Source organism: Ostrinia furnacalis, unplaced genomic scaffold, assembly GCF_004193835.3.
Source record: "Ostrinia furnacalis isolate ACB-3 unplaced genomic scaffold, ASM419383v2 OfSCF4105, whole genome shotgun sequence".
Classification (NCBI taxonomy): domain Eukaryota; kingdom Metazoa; phylum Arthropoda; class Insecta; order Lepidoptera; family Crambidae; genus Ostrinia; species Ostrinia furnacalis.
In genome coordinates this window covers 343,808-366,407 of record NW_021134344.1, presented here as the reverse complement: position 1 = coordinate 366,407, position 22,600 = coordinate 343,808, and the positions used below count along the sequence as shown (strand labels likewise).

Here is a 22,600-nt window from a genome sequence, read left to right as displayed (position 1 = left end):
CGTATAATCATGGCCACGCATACGCATAGTAATACAGAACACGATGACGATGATGATGAAGATGATGAGGAGTCGCAGATTTGTTGGAGTGACGTGATCTTCCTGCCTTTCAACCCAGTCTTCAAGATGTTTGTGCTGGTCAGCGTGATAGCCAAGAGTATTTTGGTACGAAATATTGTACACTACATTGTCGACATTCCACCAGCCCCCCTAGACAAAACGCACTTTTTGATCGAATCGAAAATCGAATCCGTCAAAACTCCATTCAAAAAAGGGGCTTTTCGACCACTTTTCGACTGGTATGCGATTATAATTTGCACTTTGTCTAGACCCACAGCTCGCACTAAATGTTTCGATAACTCTTTTATAATGTGAACAGCTAGGGACTGGTATTCGCTGCCTGCTGCTGTCTTTCCTGAACACAATAATCCGGGCCTTTTTAAGGCGAGAGTGAATAGGCACTTACTATCCGTTCGCTTTAAGTTTGCCGCTGGTGATATGACGTCACTCAAGGAAAGTGTCTTTAACTTTATCAAACTGTATTTAAAATATTTTTATTTATTATTATTGATAAAAATTGTGTATTTGCGTAAAATAAGACACATTAATATTGCGTTTAATCGCGGTTGGGGGAGAGGACGCGCATTTCACGGACCGGCAAACTTAGCGCGAACGGGTAGTACAGGGCAGATTATGTACCATCCTAGACTGCATCTCACTTAACACCAGGTGCGATTGCGGTCAAATACCTGCCTTGTCTTGCACAAGGATACGGCTCGGTCGAGCAAACTGCGCACTTCGCTGGAATGCGACTCTTCCACTCCCTTACCCGCTCACCTCCCCGCATTCACTCCGTCCGTATTGTAGAGGCTCCTTAAGAGCAAAATGACGATTTGTAAGAACTATTTATTAGTCTAAACAAATAAAGAAATTTTGACTTTGACTTTTTGACTTTGACTTTGAAGGATGATAGATGATACCCTTTCCCACCCTTTGAGTCTCAGTAAAGTTGTGGTGCTTTACTGAGACCTCCTATGGACAACTTGAGAGAACCAGAAGAATCACGATGCACTGTTTTGCTTCACTTGCCCACACCCATGGACGTTCACGAACACTCAATGGTTAATAATCCACCATTATTATACATTAATAGTCGCCCACACACGAATTTCAGGAAATAAAACAAAACCGCTAACATGACGCTTCAGATTCCCGCCAAGAAGTCCTGACCAAAGGTTTTGCTTTTCTAATGAGCGAAGTATCCTATTGTTGATCTCTTAATATTTGATTTTTAATTAAACTATTCAATTGATCTCACAATATTATGTTCAGAACATGTAACTTCATCTTGTCAAACTAGAATATAAAAGAAATAAAATGATTTTTATTATAATTTGCAGCATTTTTATTTAGTTACAAACAGTCGACCCGAAAAACCCGAAAAAACCGGTTTAGTTCGGTTTTAGAAAATAAAAACCGAAAAAACCGGTTTTTTAAAACCGCTCGGTTTTTGCATGCCCTAGTCCGTACCATCCGTACCGTACTAGAGCGTCGATGTGACGTCACGGTTGCCAGGTGCGCAGTTAGCTCGACGTTGTATTTTGTAGTTTTGGATCACTAATTTGTTTAAATTTAGTTAGTGAATTAACACTCCCTGTGAGTGGGATGGATAGGTTGTTAGGCGAGTAAATTAATATAATTGTGTTATGTTTTAATATGATATACCATCTGCTCCAACATGCTCCACGTGTAATCTGTATAACGCTTCAGGCCAAGTGACCTTCAATAGGGAAATGGGTATAGAACTAATCTTTGATGATGACTATGAACTATGATTAAACATTATGAACTTGCTTGACCTAGAATAATATAATATGTACAGCCTAGGCGCAGACCACCGATTTTGAGTTGGCCGATAGTTTAGTCGGGCAGTTGATCAGTATGGGCATGTATGAAAGTGCGCAAATTACACCGATTTGGTATCGGCCGATTTTTCATACAAATTAGAATCGGGCCCAACTATCGACCAACTAAAAGTCGGTGGTCTGCGCCTAGGCCTAAACCAGAATATAGTCTAACTATTGTATCATAGATAACTTATAGATCAATTAATCATTCATTATTCATTAACAATTCGTCAATCACCGGGTACGTAGCGTGGGCAGGTCTCCCACTAGGTGGACCGACGATCTGGTGAAGGTCGCGGGAGGTACCTGGATGCAAGCGGCGCAGGACCGGTCTTTTTGGAAATCCTTGGGGGAGGCCTTTGTCCAGCAGTGGACATCTTTCGGCTGAAACGAACGAATCATTCATTGATCGGAAAAACCGATAAGTACGAGATGGAAAACCATATTTCAGTGCACCGCATCATCATTTTAGTACTATGAGGAGTAAATTTTTGTGCTGAGGAGTGAGTTTATTGCTAGAAAAATGTCAATTCGGAAACTAAAGCAAACTTAACTCTAAACAAAAAAAAACTCAATTAATTATCACTGAGCAATCATTATCTTTAACTCTTTACTTGACCAAAGCCTTAACGTCCCTTTTCTTAGATATGCTGTATTAGTAGCGCATGCATAATATGTTTTGAACTCTTGCGCATTTGACAAACAAGCAGTAAGACTATACATGGAACATTATTTATTTCAGGGTCCAGTTCGGTCGGTCTACTCCATTACTCACTGTTCCCCAATAATGGATCAATACATTTACCTGACTTTTGTTAAGTACTTTTACTGGTACTTCTGCGATATAATATACTTTGCTGATACATTCTTTCATATTGTGCACAGGTATTTATTAGATTTTTTAAATAATATATCAGAATTAAAAAATGGATAAGTACCTACTGTTAAAAGTACTGGAATATCTTTTGCTATTCCCTTAAATGATGGATAAAGATATAATAAATAGTCTATGTTTAGTTTGTATTTATTGCCAAAATAATATCAGGTTTTCAATGTTTCCAGGCAAGTAACGGACAAGGCTATGAGAAGGGAGCACCTACCTAAATCTGCTTTTCTGTTGTTACTCGATGTGATCGCTTTGGTACCGTTTTATACTCTGTCAACTTACGACCTTTGCCCACCAGTTCAGCTGTGGCCAAACATATTGGCCTTCTCTGAATTTATTGTGTAAGTTTTTTTAAGAGAGCGCTTTATGATTTTATTTCACACCTGACAAGTCGTTATTTAAAACGAATTGAGACTAAATAATTTGATTCTTGCAAAATTCATATCTTTAATTTTACAAAATTATTATTACTCGCGGGATTGTCACCATGTACCTTAATTTTGAGTTTCCGATATTTCGGCACTATTGCAAGTTGTTTAATTTTACAGCATATACCGAGTAGTGGAACATTTCTCCGTGGTTTCAACCCATTCGATAATAAAGTTGACGATTGGATTCACAGTATTTATAATGATATGCGTCAACTGCGTGGGGTGTTTTCTTGTGTTACTAACGGTGCACGGTCTTTGTGCCAATTGTAGAAACAAAATTTACGACTGGAGAAAATATGTGGTTCACAAGGTAAGAATTGAGCATTACAGTAAATGTCGTTTTGTACGATATATTATCTGCAAAACTACCAGACAAGCTTTGATGTAGGTTAAAATTAGCTGATACTTTTTCACAGATGAACGAAACCGACGAAGGATTTACAACGTATGTGTATGGAACATCATTTGTTATGGGATTTGTTGTTAATTGCTTATTTGACGAAACTAAACCTTCTACTATTTTGGAATTCTGCTTAGTAAGCAGTTTTATGATCATCAGCTACGTTGTAGACATTTTTGTGGTAATGCCGAAGATGTTCGCAGAATCCATTTTGAATTTGCGAAGAATATGCACATTTCAACCAACCGTGAAAAAAATTACAGAAGAAACCAAAAGGCGAAACCCTTCACCTGTAGCTTATCAAAATGTGAGCAGTTTCTATAGTCTAATGTGGAGGAAAAGAAGAGGGATCACCAGCATTCCTGAAATCATTGGCGAATTACCTAGATACTTGCGGCTTGATATCAGGCAAGATTTAGTTTGGCCTGTGTTTTATCATAGCCCCACACTAAGAAAAACGTCCACACCCTTCAAAAGATGGCTTTGTGAATGTATTAGCCTGGACTATAAGCTACCTGGGGAAAAATTCTTTGCTGGACCTCATTGCCACACCAACCTGTACTATTTAAAATCTGGTATTGTAGAACTGGTATCAGCTGACGATGGTGTGACACCTTTGCTTTCTTTGAGCGACGGCACAATTTTTGGAGATGTCAGTTTCTTGGTACCACCTCTGAAAAGGAATTTAGTTGTGCGTTGCGTAACGTATTGCGAAGTTTTCATGGTATCTCGATATGATTTATTAAAAGCTTTGCAGAAATTCCCAGCAGACCGAAAGAATATTTTAGAATCGGTCAAAGATAGAATAAAACATGCACGCACGCTTTATACCTGTAAACAACACGTGAGGGGACTTGATAGAGCGGAAGACGAGGGTATAGCGTGGATTAAGAGGCGCTGGTGGGAAATATCAGATACAGTTGCCAGTTGGAAGAAGAAAACCGGAGGTAGATGCGAACTGCCCCCAGAAGAAGCCGTATACCATTGTGCTAAATACATCGGACAACTTGTTTTATGTAGCGAAATACAGCTACACAAAAAGAGTTTATTTAATAACACGAATTTCCCTTGGATATTAACACCTAACTCCACTTTTGTTCGAGTCTGGAAGAACATTGTTATGTTCACGGTGTTTCTTGCACTGATCATGTACCCACCAAATATCACGCGGAAGAAAGTTCTAAAATCGTTTATGTTTGTAAAGTGCTGGGTTGACTTTGTTTATATTGCAGATATTGGCATTTCCCTTCTGACTTCGACCAAGAGAGACAACTTGTCTGATAATTTCGCTGCTGTTATGTTCACTCGATGCAAAAGTGCCCGATTCGTTATGGATATTTTTGCCACTGTGTGGATTGAAGTTTTGGCGATTTTGGCTGGTAAGCCAGAATACTATTACATATTCCAATTCAATCGCCTTCTCAAAGTATACATATTGTTCGCCAGTGACTACGTAAATGAGTGGAGCTTAGACAGAGAATTGCTTCTTAACGTTTGCTACAAAGTTATATTGACGAATTTTTGTTATTTCTACATTATTGCGTACGTTATATACGTCGCGGATAGATACATGCCAGAAATGACAACATCTTATTTCTTTGGTGAAAAGTATTGCAATGAAGGAAACCAAACGGTGAAATGCGACCTTGAAAGTCAGTTTTTGGGAGTAGCTATCGGGTATGCTTATGAACTATTATTTTTTGAATTTCCTCCGTTATCTTTGACTGACATTTACTTTGGTGCCGTGATAAATTACATCGGATTTATAATATACATGATAACAAAAGCCAGGTTCATTGCTTATTTGTATCTGAAGTTCAGAGAGGTTACGAACTATCAATGGTTTGTGACGAATTTGAAGTCATATTACAATCACCACAAAATTCATCATGCTCTTATGAAACGTCTGGATAGATATTTGGTGTGTCAATGGAAATATTACCATGGGGCTGACGTTATGCATCCTCATATAATGAAGAATGAACCATTTGACATCTACTGGAAGGTGCATGGTGAGGTGGCTGAACGGATTATAAGCAACTCCCAAGCGTTTGCAGGAGCAGACCCGTTGTTGGTGAGGGAGTTAGCTTATGCTGCAAAATATTTGATTATGCCCAAAAACGCTACTTTGTTCCTTTTTGGGGTGCAATGTAGAAATGTCACTTGGATTGTGCAAGTAAGATATTGTATCTTATCGGCAACACGTATTTCAGAGTCAAGTTCTATTCCTTCCTGTCTTGAAGACATACCTCTCAAAAGATCATGGAGAGGTCAGAATTTATGTTTCTTACCTCTCTGGAGCTAATTTGCCTATAGCATTATAACAAGTTTGGTTCCAAAGAATGATACACCACAAACATTTTTGTATTTTAGGGTCATATAAAATGCGAGTATCACAATGAAAAAGGCGAACTGCTAAGATCATATTACGAACCTGGTAAAATGGTTTCTGTGAGCGCAGTTTTGTTACGTAAACCTTCTTTAAGGACTTACGCCTCTTGTACAGAATGCGAGGTAAGTAATTTTTAAACTTGAAACAGTAAGGCCCAGAACAGCCGGTGAAACGCAACTACAACGAAACTGCACCCGCTAGTTACTTTTGAGTTGCATCTAAGTTTCTGCCATAGCGTCCGTTGAGAGACCACACATGACGCGACCAGTTTGTAACTTTCAGTTTCAGTTTCATTCATCAGAATCATCAAATATTTGCAGTTTCGTTGCAATAGCGTTTCACCGTCTGTTCTGGGCCTTATTTTTGTACATGAGTTTCTTCTAATATTATTTCAATAAAACTCGACATGATTTTCCAGTTGATATACATTCTGATACAAGATTTCTTCAATATTATCAAACGATATCCGAACGAGTGGAGCTACTTTCAGAATTGCATTAAAGAATTTGGGCCCTTATTTGAAGAAATGTTCGAAGCGTATGTGAAAAAGCATAGAGACGTAAGAAGTCTTTATACATATGGAAAATATACGTCATAATCAATTATGCTCATCACTAAATGATTATTTTTTGATCTTATGAATGTGACAGATAGTGATTCACAAAATATTATGACCATTGTATATTATTCTCACCATTGATATTAGGACTCTTAAATTTCCTTTCTAACTCTCTTTTTTAATTGGCAGTATCAAAAGAAACTTCGCAAAAGAATATTTCTTGCTAGAGCGTCGTCGCTACCAAACACGGATAGACGAAAATCTGTTGTTGAAAGTGATGAGTGGACGCCTTTGACGGCTTTTGATTTTGACAGCTGGCTGGATCCCGATTCTGAGTAAGTAGATAAGTTGCGTAGAGTCACGTAGTGGGGTTTAAATAAATACAGGGTGACGACACTGCCACTTGATTTTAGCGATTCTGCGGGTTATGTCAGTCACTCTGGTTCTCCTACGGATCTCCTCATTTCTGATTCGATCGCGCAGGGAAACTCCGAGCATAGCACGCTCCATCGCTCTTTGGGTGACCTTGAGCCTTCTTATGAGGCCCATAGTAAGGGACCACGTCTCAGATCCGTATACCATCACCGGCAACACACACCTACATATACTAATAATATCTAAGTGTTATCGCTTTATGAGTTCTTACATAAGAAAATGTTTTAATTTTAGCTGGATGTATTACTGGATGATGTTCCGAGCTTTTATAGTCATAGTGTCAATTGCAAGTACTTCGTTACAAGGTAATATTTTTTAATACTTTTACTTTCATCTGGCATGTAGCTGTATGGGTACATTACGTTCAGATCATCATAAATCATAATCATCATTTCAGCCATAGCACGATGTGCAACTCTTGAGCTGATAACGTTCAGAGTCGATATTTATAACACCGTTTATCGTCATCTTCCAGGTGGCAGTGGAGCGCCATATAGAAGACAATTAATGATCACAAGTGCATTTTGCGACGCCATTGCTTTTGTTGATATTGTATTGAAGATGTTTGTAAGTATAAATGATCTAAATTCATAATCAAGTCAATTGTCTTTCTACCTTTCCTTGATAAAAGTATCAAGGCATTTTAATTTATGATTGTTACAATGCCTAATTATGTCAGTAAAATATTGGTATCGAGGAAAATCTAAAATGGAATCTGTGAGCTAAGATAAATAATAAAATCAAATTAACCTACATACTCTTACAAATTCCAAAAATACGTGTCAAATTGAGATTCTATTAGTATAGTGTGCTCAGTTCAGTAATAGTTACTAAACCGATGTTCAAGACAGCTTACGCTAATTTTATCAAGTATTACTATCATCCCCGAAGCTAAAATACTTATACTCAGTTTGGAGAACGCTGTCTGAATACTTAACTCGATAACTTTGTCTAGTCAGGAGTATATTCAAGATTAAAGGTCATAGCAGACTTATCAACTCGGAAAGGGATCAACATCGTTTCGGTTTTCGCGAGCTCTCATCGCCTTACGCGCGCTATCAATCGCAAGGCGAGTCGTTGGTTACGTTGCGGATCAGTGTGCGTTGCATTATGGAGTTTCATACAAAAACTACTGACCGCCTCGAGTTGATACGGCTACGATCCCTCTCCGGGTTGATAAGTGTGCTACGTCCTTTAGGCTATCGTTTCACTAGGCAGACTATCTAGGTCTAGCTATAGCCATCCCTTTGATGTGAAGTCTGCCTGGAGACTTTAGACTGAGTTAGTTCACCTATGGTTAACTATTATAATATGTAAGTAAGTAGCATAATATTATTTTGTATCAAACATTCAATTTATATTGAAAGACGGCGGAGAGAGAGATTTTAGTTTTTAATAAGTAATTTTTTATATATTTCTCGTTAATTGTTGCACTATGTAGGGGAGACCAAGAGGAGTTGTAGAAACAGAGGAGAGTTGTGTTGTGACATTGTCGATTTTTGGAAACCTATTCAGCTAGCAACAGCGCGCATCTGGTAGCTCGAGACTTGAATTAAAAAACGCCCACTGTTACGAGCTCGCTAGTAGTCATTAAGTTCAAAAAATTGCCAATGTCACAACTTTTTTTTAATGCATAACAAGGCAGAAATTTGACATCAAATTGGTTGATTTGAATTTGGTACGCTAACCTGCGTCGGGTTCCCCGGTGATGGAAGGGGGCTGGTGGAATCAGGCCAGGAGAGTGTATCTCCTCGGTACCTATTCGTTAGCCAAAAATACTCATATATTCAGTGCATTACTTTTTACTTTTAGGTATCTTACTACAACGAAAAAGGGATTCTCATATACGACACTCGCATGTGTATTCGACATTACTTGACCAGGGGCTTTTTTCTGGACGTGGTCGGTGCAGTTCCCTGGTCAGAGTTCTTTAAGATCATCCTCACGTATGAAATAACCGAAACCCAGGCCATGTTCATGAATACATTCTGCAAGTTCGCACATCTGTATATTTTGATGGAGTTCTTCAACCATATAGCTGATCTGCCGTCTTTGAATACCGTGTATATTTTGGTTTGTATTTGTTTATGTTTTGTTTGTTACATAACCATTAGGTATAGGTGTTTGGAAATACGATGATAAGCGGAAGCATAATATAACATGCCCAGTCTAGACCAAATTTTAGCACGAATACTAAGCTAGTCTTCCAGCCCGGAAGACCGGAAGCCGGAAGACGTAGAGTGGGCAGGCCTCCCACTAGGTGGACCGACGATCTGGTGAAGTTTGCGGGAGGTGCCTGGATGCGAGCGGCGCAGGACCGGTCTTTGTGGAAATCCTTGGGGGAGGCCTTTGTCCAGCAGTGGACGTCTTTCGGCTGAAACGAATGAACGAACGAACTAAGCTAGTAGAGACAATTCTTGCAACTTTCCAATTTTGGACTTGACTCTCATTTAGGTATAATAGTGCAAAATTATGTTATGTTCCTGATTTACTATGACTTACGCCCGTTTCCCATAATATTGTATTATAAACAATATGAAAATGTAAAAACATCGAAAACCGTAGATATTTTGACCTAAAACATATTGAGATGACAGTTAATGGACGGGCCAGTAAGTACTGGTAGCCAAGTTGAGTTCTAGATTAAAAAACGTATCTTTCATGCATCGTATTTGTTTTACGTTACCAATGTTTTATAGGACGTAATATCAATTTTAAAAGTTGTTTCCAGATAATAAAGTGGCAGTTGATGATAGCTCTGGTGATGCTAGGTGGGAGCCACTACCTCATGAACCATTGCATCGACTTCACATTTGACGACCAAGGCAACCTTATGTCTATGAAACGCATCAACGAATGCTGGCTGCCGTCTTACATGGTGCTGGATGAAAATCCTACAGTGGACCAGCTGCACATGGTGAGGATCGTATGTCTTTAGTAGCAGAGTTTAATATTGCATACTAAAATATTTTGAAAGTTGGTCAAAGTAAAACAAGAGCAATAGCAAATGTAGCGCTGATCGAGCTTTTTTAATAGCTTTTGACTCAAACTTATGGTCATTTTAAGGCCACTATCACGTTCTAAAAACTTGTTTGTCATGCTTGGTGATTGTGACGAGAAATGCGTCACAGCGGTTCTCGATTATAGACTTATAGACAGGTATATTATATTGTGAGACGATTATATCGATATTAAATCCTACCCAAATTCTTGTTAATTCTAAAACATAGCAAAATATATTATTTCAACTTCATTGCCCCATTCAAAGCTACTACAAGTTTTTGCATTAAAACTTTGATTGAATTTAATTTTTAATCTCATTATTATTTTCAGCTGTTCGCTCAGAGTCTGAACCTGGCACAGAGCGCTCTCATGAGGATGAACCTCGGCAAGTTCCATATAGACCGGAGCAATCTCGGCGTTGGTCTCGTACTGGTAACCCTTGGCATTGTCTTTTGGTGAGTCGCACTCTTTCCAACGTTTATAGACGTAAATATTTTGAAGTAGATTGCAGGCGGATACTTATCTTTGTTCGTATGGTAGAAGTTATGTGGACAGCCGCCTAAATTACTGTTGCAGATATGGAATATGGTCTTATTATAAGGATAGATGGATGATGATGATGTTGATTAATTTTACGCAAGTAACCGCAAGTAACAACAGTACCACGTAGTAACATACCACGTAATACGCAATTAACATACCACAGATATATTGCATGCTGAATGTGTTTCTGCGGTAGTCGAATGTTGCGGGAAAGTTGTCATGTAACGTAACAAAGCTGTAACAGTAGGTACTTGTCTGGAGCACATCTGAAGTCTTACTGACTTTGGAAGTTTTGACGAAAATTCACTCTCCTGCATCGCTCTCAAGAGCTTACGAATGCGCCATGCCTATAATGTCTAAGCCTTACACAAGCTAATGCCCGGCTGACAAACGTCACCTCTACTACACTAGTGCGATACTAAATATCTCCGTTGCAGGTACGTCATGTGCTACTCGTTAACCCTTCTGATACTGGCAGCGCGGGGGAACAAACTCTACCAACACGGTATCAGTCAGTTGCAGAAGTTCTTGAGTGCTGAACGGGTTGATCAGAAGCTTATTGATAATGCTGTTGCTCATTTTGGATATTACTGGATAAGGTGATTTATTTTATGATTATTAAAAGTAAATTGGCAGATGGATGATGACATGTAAATAGATCACTATGTCTGTCTGCGCCTAGGCTTAATTAGATGCAATTTCGTCCTCCTTGACACTATTTCGTATCTCTCTTATGCACACTGAGATAATCATCTCAGGCCTAGTGCCAGGACGTCTGTCAATATTATAAAATTAAATGTCAAATAATTTTTTTTTTAGAAGATGCTAGCAATCCTTTACTATTGCAATTTTTAGCCCTTAGCTCCAGAACCAGAGGATAAACGTGAAAATGGTTTCTACCTCTAGTATTTTAGAGTGCCTTGACTAATATTTAAAGTCTCACGTAAATTGGGTCGCCGAATTCCTTTACTTCATAAATTTCGCTTCGTCTCAGAGCTCCGTGCTCCGCGCTAATGGAACCTTGATATCTTAATACTAAAATGGGACTTGATTTGGTTCCCTGATGGACACCAACCTTTGTAGTAATTTTACTGCTTGAATTTTGTTGCAGAAATAAAGGTATAAATATACACCATCTGATGAATGAACGCATCGGTCATGTAGTGTTCAGGCAAGACTTGAGCTACTATTTATTTAAAAAGTACGTATTTTTTTTAGTTTCATCTTTCCCTGTCTTACGAGAATATCTGTCGATAGGCAATAGGTAGACGTTGAATTTTAACAAACTCCTCAAGCTGGATGTTCTTTAGTTAATATAGCGAACTTTCATGTAAATACCACTGCTGTAATAGGTACGTCGTTATAAAAATATATTCTTTCTAGAACCTTCAAAGCCTTAGACACGTTACTCCGTGGAGGTGAACCCCTGGAAAGGCAGCTGTCCAGCGCTGGCCTGCAAACGTACCTGCGACCAGGCGAGGAGATTATGAGGGAGATGGATCTGCTGCCTTACGTCTTTGTGGTGCATAGAGGAAAGGTCACCATCAGTAAGGATGGGAAGACGTTGGCTGAACTGACTAAAGTAAGCATTAGAATAATTTACAGAAATTGTATCAAATAAGTATTTAGTACTCGTTTATTTATAAGTGCTGATTTTACTGATTTCACAGGTTATAAGACCATCTTACTAGTTCAACACCACCGACCAGTCAACAGCGACCATTTCTGATGATACATCCTTACAAAGATGACAAAGTTAATCTTTGAAATAGGCTCAGTCAATCGTGAATGTATTTCTTGCGCTGCTTCTTTTTACCACTGTTGTTTATCCACTTTGTCTTAATGCATATTCTATTTGCTTTCTCATGACGGGTTGTTATAGTAGCAGTTTGGATATAAAATATTTGAGATCATTTTTGTTTGTTTTTACAATTTGAACAGGGCTGTATATTCGGTCAGCTGGACGGTACGGAACCGCGTCCGGTTCGGGTGTCGGCGGTTGCCAACGGGTATGCTGATGTCTTGCAGATGACTATCGGCCAGTTCCAAGATACTATCACTGATCAGGTAACGGCTATGCCTATGAATCTAAAAATTGGCCTCAGTACGGCTGTTAGGGAAATTTTGTAGGAGAACCTTTAGGTGCCAACATGCTGAGGAATTGATTTTTGAATACTAACTATTTAGATTCGAAAATATCGGATACATCAGTTCAGACTCTAGAGTAGTTGCAAATCTTTTGTATAACATTTATTTCCGCAAAGTATTTTGGAGAAATATGGGTTCTTGGTACAAATTCCTGATGGATAAATAACTGATATTCTTCTAGATAAGAATAAACATAGCTCGAAACCGGCAATCAAAATACGACTTTATGGCAGTCAAAAAACAAGTTCACGAGAATCCTCACAACACCATAGAGTACATATTGCGAGGACGCAAAACGATAAAGTTACCAGTAAGTAAACGTCTATAAAAATATAAAGTGCCAAGAACGAACGTAACGATGCAATTAAAATGTTTCAATATAACGAAATGGATGGTTCGTTTTCATTTCATGGTTTGTTTTGCAAGATGTTTCCTCGTAAATTATTTTATTTTATGTTGTTTTAATCCCTTTAAATGTTTCATTATTATAACACTCGTTTCATTAATAAAATTCAAGAGTAGTTAAGTGAATCAAGACTTGCGAAATCTCAAAATTTAAACGATCTTATTGTAATAATGGAATGGTCTTGAAAATACTTCCCGATGTTACGCGTGTTGATTTGTGTACATTATGGAGTTTGTCCTATTTGATATCATATTTAACTATAGCAAAAAAAAATCCGATGATCCCTTGTAATACATACTTAGTTAATAATAATATGCTTGTGTTACGAGTTACGAGTGGGCTCACCACAATAGTCCAGTGACCAGGGCTGGAACCAGCCTTCTTCGTATCTAGAGTCTGTCTCTTCTAGAATTATGGTGGCAAATAATGGGAAAGAGTCCCGTAAAGTGTCACTTTACTTCAAATTTCTTGCAGTTCATGAAAGAGCCGGTAGAAGCTCGCGGCAGGAACTGGTACACAAGATGGCTGTTCCTTGCGTGGATGATAGCTCCCTTTGTCTCGGCTGTTCTGGTTTTCCTGCTCAGCTTTGTGCCTGAGGATATACGACGGGACATCTACTGGAGTCTCTCAGCGATTGATATATTGCACCTCGCTCATATTATTTCAGAGTTCTTTACGGTATGTTTTACTAGTTATCAAAATAATATTTACTCTCTGTTTTTCCTGTACATTTGTTATCAATGTTCTTCATTTATCTTGGTAGTGATTCGCTATTTAAAATCCCATCTCATTTGGCATTTTATCCGTTTATGGTATAGTAATGTATAATTTTAGATAAGTACTCAGTTGATTACAGACCGCGGAATCTGAGTCTCTACAACATGAACTGCAAAATTTTTGCTCAACAGATAGCGTTTTTTAAAATAGTTATTAATATTTCCCGAGAATTACAGGTAGAGCTAGTGGTAGTCGGCGATGCTCTCGTCAAGAGGCGTCTAGCACATCGGTTACTACTCTACTGGGGGTTCTACGTCGATGCCATATCTCTGATCGTGCCCATGGTAACCCTGGCCAACGGCAACTGGGCCTACCAACTTGCCAGGCTGCTGAGACTTCGGCTGCTGTATGAGTTTCATGTCCATTTCTGCACCAGTTTTAAGGTGAGCTTTTAATAATAATAATAATTGATTCAAGACTTATGAAATTTCAAAATTGAAATGGTCTTATTGTGTGATAATGGTATGAGTTTTGAGGGCATCTGAAGAAATGCCTGATGGTTCCAACATCCCACATTATCGTTCTGATCTGATTCGGATCTGTATCCCCATGAACGCCTTCCAAAAGGACCGGTCTCCGCGCCGTGTTTATCCACAGGAGAGATACAAATAATAATAAATAAGAAGGTAGAATGTTGATTTTAATGTGTTGTGTGTGCGAGTATAAAACTATTAGTCGAAAACACAAATGTTCCTGCCCCGAAATATTAAAAATTACCTACGTTTCGTCTTACGCCGTCTTAAACTTTCAGATCACACATTTTTATAGAAGTCAATAATTCTACACCAATTTCATTATGCAGAATGCTAAACAAAAGCCGAAAATAAACCGAGAGAAACGTCCGAATTCTCATTTATAATTCTTATGCGCTGACCGCAGACGCTATGTCTGGCAGCTCTCAAAATAATGCATTTAAATAAAAGATTTTTCTCAGTTTCGAAAATAAATTCAAAAACTCTCGTTATTTTATTAGGCAAGCTTTAGGTGCCACTAAAATAAACGAAAGCAGTTACGGGAACAGTAATTTGCTTAGCAGCTGTTTTGTGGCCTTTTTATATTTACGACTTGCTCCATGAAGTCTTGTACTAGAGAAAAAGGGTGTTTCCGTTTGTGGTAAGGTTTTGGCAAACATTTTACTGACAATTTCAGTTACACTGTAACTGGTGTAGCCACTGTAACTGGTGTAGTTCCTCAAATGAGAAATACACGACGAATCAGACAGTTTATGCCACGAATTCAAAATATCTGGTTTTATTGAGAACTAATTAGGTTTAAGAAGGTACTTCAGAATCATTGGTAAGGTAATGGTGATAAGTCAGAGAACTCTTGGTTTATGATTGTTGTATCAAGTCAAGACCCAATGAATGCAAAACACCATGCTATAATACGCTTTCTCTATATTTCTATTTAGCCCAAAGGTTAACTGGAAAAAAATGCTATATGGCAATACGCTGTTTTTTGACTTTTGTGTGCAATTTAATGTTTAAATAAACAAATTTCAAAATAACTTTGTGCACAAGAATAATGTAGTTTCTAATTCGTATTGTTTGGCTCTGTGATGCGTATTTGTTTCAGAGTAAAGTGACTCCGATTCTAATGAAGTTCATTATTGTGATTCTCTTGATCCACGCCATGGTCTGCGGCTGGATTTACGTGGCTTGTCGTAGAGGTGACTTTATTTTTTAAACAATGTAGAAAGATATCGTGGAGAGTTTCATTGTACATATTTTGCTATTCGTTTTCTTTTATTTAATGTTACGAGTCGGTGTATAGAATAATTAAGTCCCTTTTTTCTGTGTTGCGGATTTCGGCACGTCATATCACGTTGCAGGTTGCACCGTACACGCAGGACAAAGATTTCGTATTGTGTGCCCGCACTCCGAATAATAGGAAAAACATGTATGAAATAATGAAACCCGCACGCATGCTGAAATGCGCATTACAAAGGCACTAATTATCAATTATTTAGGTACTGTGTGTTATAATTATTTACTTCAGGTCCTGGTGAGCCATTCCCGGTGCCGATTTTGGAGCTGCCCCCTTCTTACAATGCGAGCATAGACCGCGATGAATGGATATCAGTGAAACAAAGACATGACGGTGATAACTTTATAAGATTTTATCAAACAAATTAAAACTGTGAGTGAAGGGACTCAAATGCGACATTTATTACGCAGTGCATCTTATGTAGTTTTGGAGGCTTATGCCAAATCCTTCACCTGCCACCGGTATATTGGAAAGGGTACCCTCATGCAGTGGATACTAAATGAACCGATGATGATGATGACAGTTTGACGTTTCATCTGTATTGCTGTAATCGTGGTCACAAGCTGTAGATTGGTGGCGAGCGATGTTGTGTTCTGTTTGGCCTCCTAAAAATTCTGTCACCTTAGGTCACGGTCTCCTAAACGCTGTAAATGGTTTCTGACGTCATCCACACCATACGCCGATGTCATCGTCTAGAAGAGTCCAACCACAACAGTACATTTCTATAGTAAGCATTGTGATGCGGCCTATATACGGCGTGACACGCAGCCTACTGCGTTTATACGGGACCTCAGCCTTAATTTTTATGGACCTACCTGAAATAAAGTTCTTGTTCAAACACTTGGTTCTTCACCTACAGGATGTTCACGGATGTCGATGTACTTCAAAGTGAACAATGCGTATAAGATATCGTTTGTCGTGCCCCGCCGATGGCAGCACGACTATGTGGTGGCCTTCATGTATGTCACTCTACTGCAAACTCACACGGTTTTGGATACGGTTAGTTACCTACCAGTACCTAGTCCTAGAGTTAGGGATTCGGAACATTTGAGTTATTTTAATGATAATGATCATACGAGCATTTGTAGAGCAAGTAAAAAAAATGTAGATAATATTATTAGTAGAATAGAAGTAATAGTACAAAAAGCTGCAGTGAATCGACTTCAGAGATAATGTCTAAAGAAAGTGTCTTTGTCTAACGTGGAAAATCTATTTTTTTAAATATATTAAATATATTATATCTTTGTTTCTCATATTTTCATTTGATTTTTGGGCATAACCGCTTTTGAGTCTGCATAAAAGTGTAAGGCTGAGTTGCACCACCTAACTTTGACCGTAACTATAATGGTGCGTCCACACTGGGCGAACGGGCTCGCGCGGCAAACTCGACATTCTACTCACTCAAGAGCAGGGTAAGCAGGATGACCGACCAGCGTGGCACGCGAGCCCGTACGCTTAATGTGGACGCACCACAACGATAACCGGTGCATTTTGTACGGAGTTTGACAGATATTTCACGTTTGTCTTATTTAAAGCACAGTAAAGTAAGATGGTGCAACCCAGCCTTTGTATTTATTCTGTTCGTTTAAATGCTACTACTGAAACATAACATTGTATATTACTTTATTTTATAGGTGGTGGTTCTAACAATAAAGGAGACATACTACAAGGTGTTCATTAACTCCTTTATTCTCCTTATGGATCTATGGCTCGTAAGCCTGGCCATAACCGCCGTTTACACGAAGTTTCGAGAACTGTACCAGTATGACTATGGCGTGAACAATTTGAGCACTTACCTCCATCATAGTGGTCTGTCTCCAACCCTGTTGAGGAACATTCAAGAGTATACCAGACAACTGTGGGAAAGGCAAAGAGGTTAGTAGTGTTTTAGGGTTCCGTAGCCAAATGGCGAAAAACGGAACCCTTCGTCAAGTCTGTCTATCCGTCCGTATGTCACAGCAACTTTTTTCAAAACTATAAGAGCTACACTGTTGAAACTTGTTTTAAATAGTCTGATTGATATAATCTTGATTTCAACGTAATCATCCTGTGTACCTTCTCAAGAACTTAGGGGCCNAAATAGGTCTAGTTTCGTCTATTTTCATATGTACACTTTAACGTGACTCACACTGTATAAACCTTCCTTAAGAATCACTCTATCTATTAAAAAAATGTTTTAATTTCGTGAAACTGGTAATGACGTCAATTTTGGGAGAGGGGGGGGGGTCATTAAGAAATGACGATAGGATGATTGTAGGGGGGGGGGGTCTAAAATCTGAAAAAATCGATGACGTAATTTATGGACGGCCCCTTAAGTTCTGTAGTTTAGTTTTTAGTTCTTTAGTCTCTTCTTTTTAGTCATAGATTTTTTTTAAATTAAGAGAAACTTGCAAAATAGACTCGATTGAATTCTGTTCTTCAGGTAAATATTTATTTTTATCCCGGTTTTTAGACGTCAAACAGTAAAAGCTGGTTCAAAATATGTGGCTATAGGTCTAGCGCTTAACACAGTCAGTCAGTAAGTAAGTCAGTAAAATTTTATATCAGTTAGTCAGTCCCTGAGGCACGGTAATATTATCTATACAGTATTCCAACTCGGCCATATTTTTTAAATAAATGTCAACAGTCGCGCGGTATGTCACAGTTTGACAACATGCGATAGGGCTGCCCACCTACAGTACCCAGTTTGATTACATCTGCCTACTTAAAATTTATATCTAGTTTTGTAATTGTATTTTTTATTTAGTTAGACAAACAAAATACTTTGTGAATGGAATAGGTTAAAAATGTGTGTTGTTTTGTGATTACTTAGTAGATTTAATTTAGTAAAAACTACTTAAATCATTTTGAAACTTTAATAATCATAATGATCTGTTACTTTAATTCGTCGTTGAAGTCGTGGGAAAAATAAGCTGGTTTAATACAACATCATTTTCATTTCAAATGAAACTGACTGAAAATAACAATTTGACTAGTTTTTTTTACCAATTTGACCGTAAATGACGGTCATTCAAATTCAATCAGTTTTGTCATTTTAACACTTGGCCCACAGCTTGGCCACCGACGTCCATTCGGCACATTCGCGACACCCCCGACTTTTGCATACCGAGCGCATACCGAGATTTGAATTTCGAAAGAAAGTTCTCGTTTCGTCTGTTTATATGAAGTTACAATACTGTATGATATTGTTACCGTGCCTGAGGTATGGGAGCGGCACGGGAGGGGTGACATTGACATATTATGACGTGACAGAGCACATAAATCTGAAGGAAATCTGAAGTCTCGCTGACATTTGACGTTACAAAGACACCCTCCCGTTTCCCTTTTTATTTTGTCGCGGAGGAAATTCTTTGCGCACCGTCACCACTGTCGGGGGACAGGGTGGTGTGTGGGACTCCCGGCGCCCTGAAAAGGGTGCTGCTCCGTCCTGAAAAAGACGGGGTATACCCTCTAAAACCTCCCCAGCGTTCCGTCATCGCCCGAGTGGGGGTGTCGTGAGTATCCGGCCGTAGCCTTATACTTCCGCGACAACCCTCCCGTCTTCCTTGCCGCTACCATATCTCAGGCACTGACCGAGTTAAGCGATACACGTATAATTTATCTAACAGGTAACTGGCTCCCCGAGTTAGCTCATCAAGCGCCCCAGTGCCTCCGCGAAGACTTGCTCAGCGCCTTGTACATGCATCACCTGAAGATGCCCTCTCTCTTCAAGAACATGCCTCATTACTTCTCACGGCAACTGGTCGCCAGGTTCCAGAGGGTCGTTTTATTCCCTGGTTGGTATTTACAATGTTTATGTTTTATTTCTGTTATGTATAGAGTCAGTTGTGGACTGTTGTGGACACCCTCTGCCCCATCTAGGGGACATAGGACCATAAGTCAAGTAAGTCATGTTTTATTTCTGTTATGTATAGAGTCAGCCATCATTGAAGTATGTATAGTTTTCGTCCTAGTTATTGTCCTAACTTAGACAGACCGTCTCAGGCTTCAGCTCGCTGTCAAGCGATCCATTCTGGCTTATAGAGGACCCCCAATATCCTACTGCAGTTGTTTTTTATAGAGGTTTTCTCCTCGCGGCCCTGGTAGAACAGGTCCACCGGTCCTCCTTAGCGGGTTATGGTCTGCTCTAAGATACATTGTAATTGTTGTAGATAAGAAATAAATAGAATCTACCAAAACAGAGAATGAATTATTTCCCTGATCTGCATGTTATTTCATTTTTTTATTGCTTGGTGTCAAAGTTAATTATTGTGAAAATCTATGGGCTTGGGATTTAATTTAAGAGTTTAAAAAATAAAAATTATATTTTTTTTTTCAGGTAAATGTATGGTTCAAGAGGGCGATATTTTTCCGTGTATGTATTTTATACACGAAGGAGAAGTAGAGAAGTGGTACACTGATTCAAAGTAACGTACCTATCTTTCATTTTTGTTGGTATCCTATTCAAGACCAGCTTTTGCCCACAGCTTCGCCCGCGTGAATTTTAGCTTGTCCCAGATCGTTATAAATAGATATACCATTATTATTATTATACAACAATACTGTAAAGTTCACCAAGATCCGTTTAGTAGTTTTTGTGTGAAAGTAACAAACATACAAACTTTCGCAATTTATAATTTATTAGGATCGTAAACTTATAGATTTCGTAATAAAGTGAGCTCACGGTAGCTTACTTTGTAATAGATTCAATTTTGCTTTGATAGCGCCTTTGTTATAACTAAAATTCAAATTCTTGTAATTTCAGCGGAGAGAAGAAATTTATGTCACTGCTGAGCACCAATGGATACTTCGGACTGATTCCCGGAATGTTCCCGAACGTTCCCTACCAGTTCAGCTACTACACGAGAACTGTAAGTTTTTCTTACAAAGTTCACAGCTTAAGATGCGCACCGTGATAACTTTTATCGACGTCAAAATGTATGAGCAAAATCGATAAAACGGCGAGATAACCGCTTATCGCGTCGGGCATCTTTGGGCTACTGATGTAGATTATTTTTTAAATGCTTTATTAGATTTGATCGATTTTGAGAGTTCTTCTGGCTTTTTTTTAATTGTTCACAAAAGAATACACATTAATACATGAAAATACACTTTGGCAATCTGTACTCTGCTGCTCTTTCTTTCTAATAACGAAGGTTGTATTGCACTTAACTTTAACTTTAACCGTTGTTTTTGTGTAGAGTTTCACAGACCTTGACGTGTCAAAGTTAAGGTCGTGCAACTCAGCCAAGTCCTGCTGTTCAAACTGCTATGCATGTTATATCCAATGACGTCATATCCCACCAGGTAGTGGATCTGGTCTTCCTGCGACTCAACACCTGGCAAGACCTGTTAGAAGCGTACCCTGAAGTAAGACACGAACTGTACGCTAAAGCTAAGCAGCTAAAGAAGGAACTTATGAAGAGTAAAAACGTTTAAATTATTCAATTTTGGTTTTATTTTGGGTAGCTTTTTTATCCCAAAATTTTCCGTATCTTTTTATCCCAAACTAGCTGACCCGGCGAACTTCGTACCGCCTTAGCGTAGAGATTTTCTTAATATTTTTTTCCGTAAGAACCATCCTTGGACTTCCACAAACATTTAAAAAAAAGAATTATCGAAATCGGTTCAGCCGTTCACACGTGATGCCGTGACAACGCGAAACGGGTTTCATTTTTATATATATAGATTATAGGCACAGATAAGCAGATTCTTTTGAATGGCGTGACTATTCACATAGAAGTAAGAAATAAGTTAGATAATAAGTATAAATACACGCTTCTTACATTGATGTTAATTGGGTTGCATAGAGTCGTTGAAGTAAAACTGCCCAGTGGCCTAATTCACGTATTTTGACAGTCAAAGTCTCGCTGACGTTTAGAAGTCGTCCCATTGAAAAACAGTTCTAAATCCGTATTCACAAGGGTCATTTTGATAGAACGATTACTCGATAGGATCGTGTATAGATGACCCACGCTGAACTGTCCCGCCAAACTCAATGACAGGGGGGCGCTACCATCGTTCAACTATATGGTTTCCAACATGGCAAAAATCTGAACCAGCGATCCGGTATTGACGGTGGCGCCCCACTGTCAATGTCATCGACAGGACAGTCCAGTATTTTGGAACTATACACGTGACAACTCAGTGTTTTGTTGTCGTTGAAGTTTTACAGCAATTTTTAGCTACAGAAGTTCACTATGGCGATCTACGCGGGAAATTTATGCCCAGCTGTGGACTTTTAGAAGCTGATGGTATATTCTTTGTCCTTCAAAAACCTTGTTGATTGTTTGAAAAACCTATAGATTGTAATGAGTAAACTAATATTTCTTCCAAGTGTTAAGTTATTGTAACGCCCAAGGGTTTGGTTTTATGGAATCTAATTCGCTTCCTCGAGGTAAAACAATTTAGTATAATTTGCGTTTGAATGTCTTACCCAAATAATATCTTGCTATTATCGCCTTTTTATACGCTCCAGAGATGAGAAAGCCTCTTTATAGGTGCCTTTACATCGGCAATTTGGGTGGAAATATTTATTTTTTTGCTCATTGAAATTAAAGCGGATAAATATAGACTGACTGTTCCGACAATTGGAACGGTTATGAAACGTTCCAATTTGGCTGATACTGTTTCTTAGAAGTGCCAGTTAGAGTTTTTTAAATGCGGATATTTATAGCAGTAAGATCTTTTTTATGAAGTTTTGGATTTGTTGTAAGTATAATTGCTTGAGTAAGTATCTTAGTGGTTAGTTTGGATTTAGACTAAAAAAGAGATTTTGTCGTTTTTAGTGGTAGCGATATTATTACTACGTAGATTTTATAGGTACTGCGCGTAGATTTTGATTCGTCACAGAAAAACCCTACAAGCGCGCGCGCTCATTTTACACAACAAACACATTTTTACTCGTATGTCCAGTAAAATGCGTTTTAAATTGCTAACATAAGAAAGTTGGGTTCTCCTTACAAAA

At 38.6% G+C, this 22,600-nt stretch overlaps 1 protein-coding gene across 1 annotated transcript; it reads left to right on the top strand.

Moving 5' to 3' along the window:
- Positions 1-9: 9 nt before the first annotated feature.
- LOC114358727 (uncharacterized) lies at positions 10-21,072 on the top strand. The gene is made up of 28 exons (XM_028312764.1): positions 10-165; positions 2,650-2,792; positions 2,970-3,134; positions 3,342-3,534; positions 3,641-5,800; positions 5,998-6,138; positions 6,435-6,575; positions 6,765-6,910; positions 7,245-7,315; positions 7,486-7,577; positions 8,823-9,083; positions 9,742-9,927; positions 10,344-10,468; positions 10,994-11,155; positions 11,668-11,757; positions 11,940-12,138; positions 12,498-12,623; positions 12,886-13,014; positions 13,585-13,788; positions 13,950-14,270; positions 15,463-15,556; positions 15,886-15,987; positions 16,514-16,653; positions 17,289-17,529; positions 19,263-19,430; positions 19,973-20,060; positions 20,399-20,504; positions 20,941-21,072. Exons 1-28 carry the CDS (start codon positions 10-12, stop codon positions 21,070-21,072), a joined length of 6,282 nt encoding a protein of 2,093 aa, XP_028168565.1.
- The last annotated feature ends 1,528 nt before the right edge of the window (positions 21,073-22,600 follow it).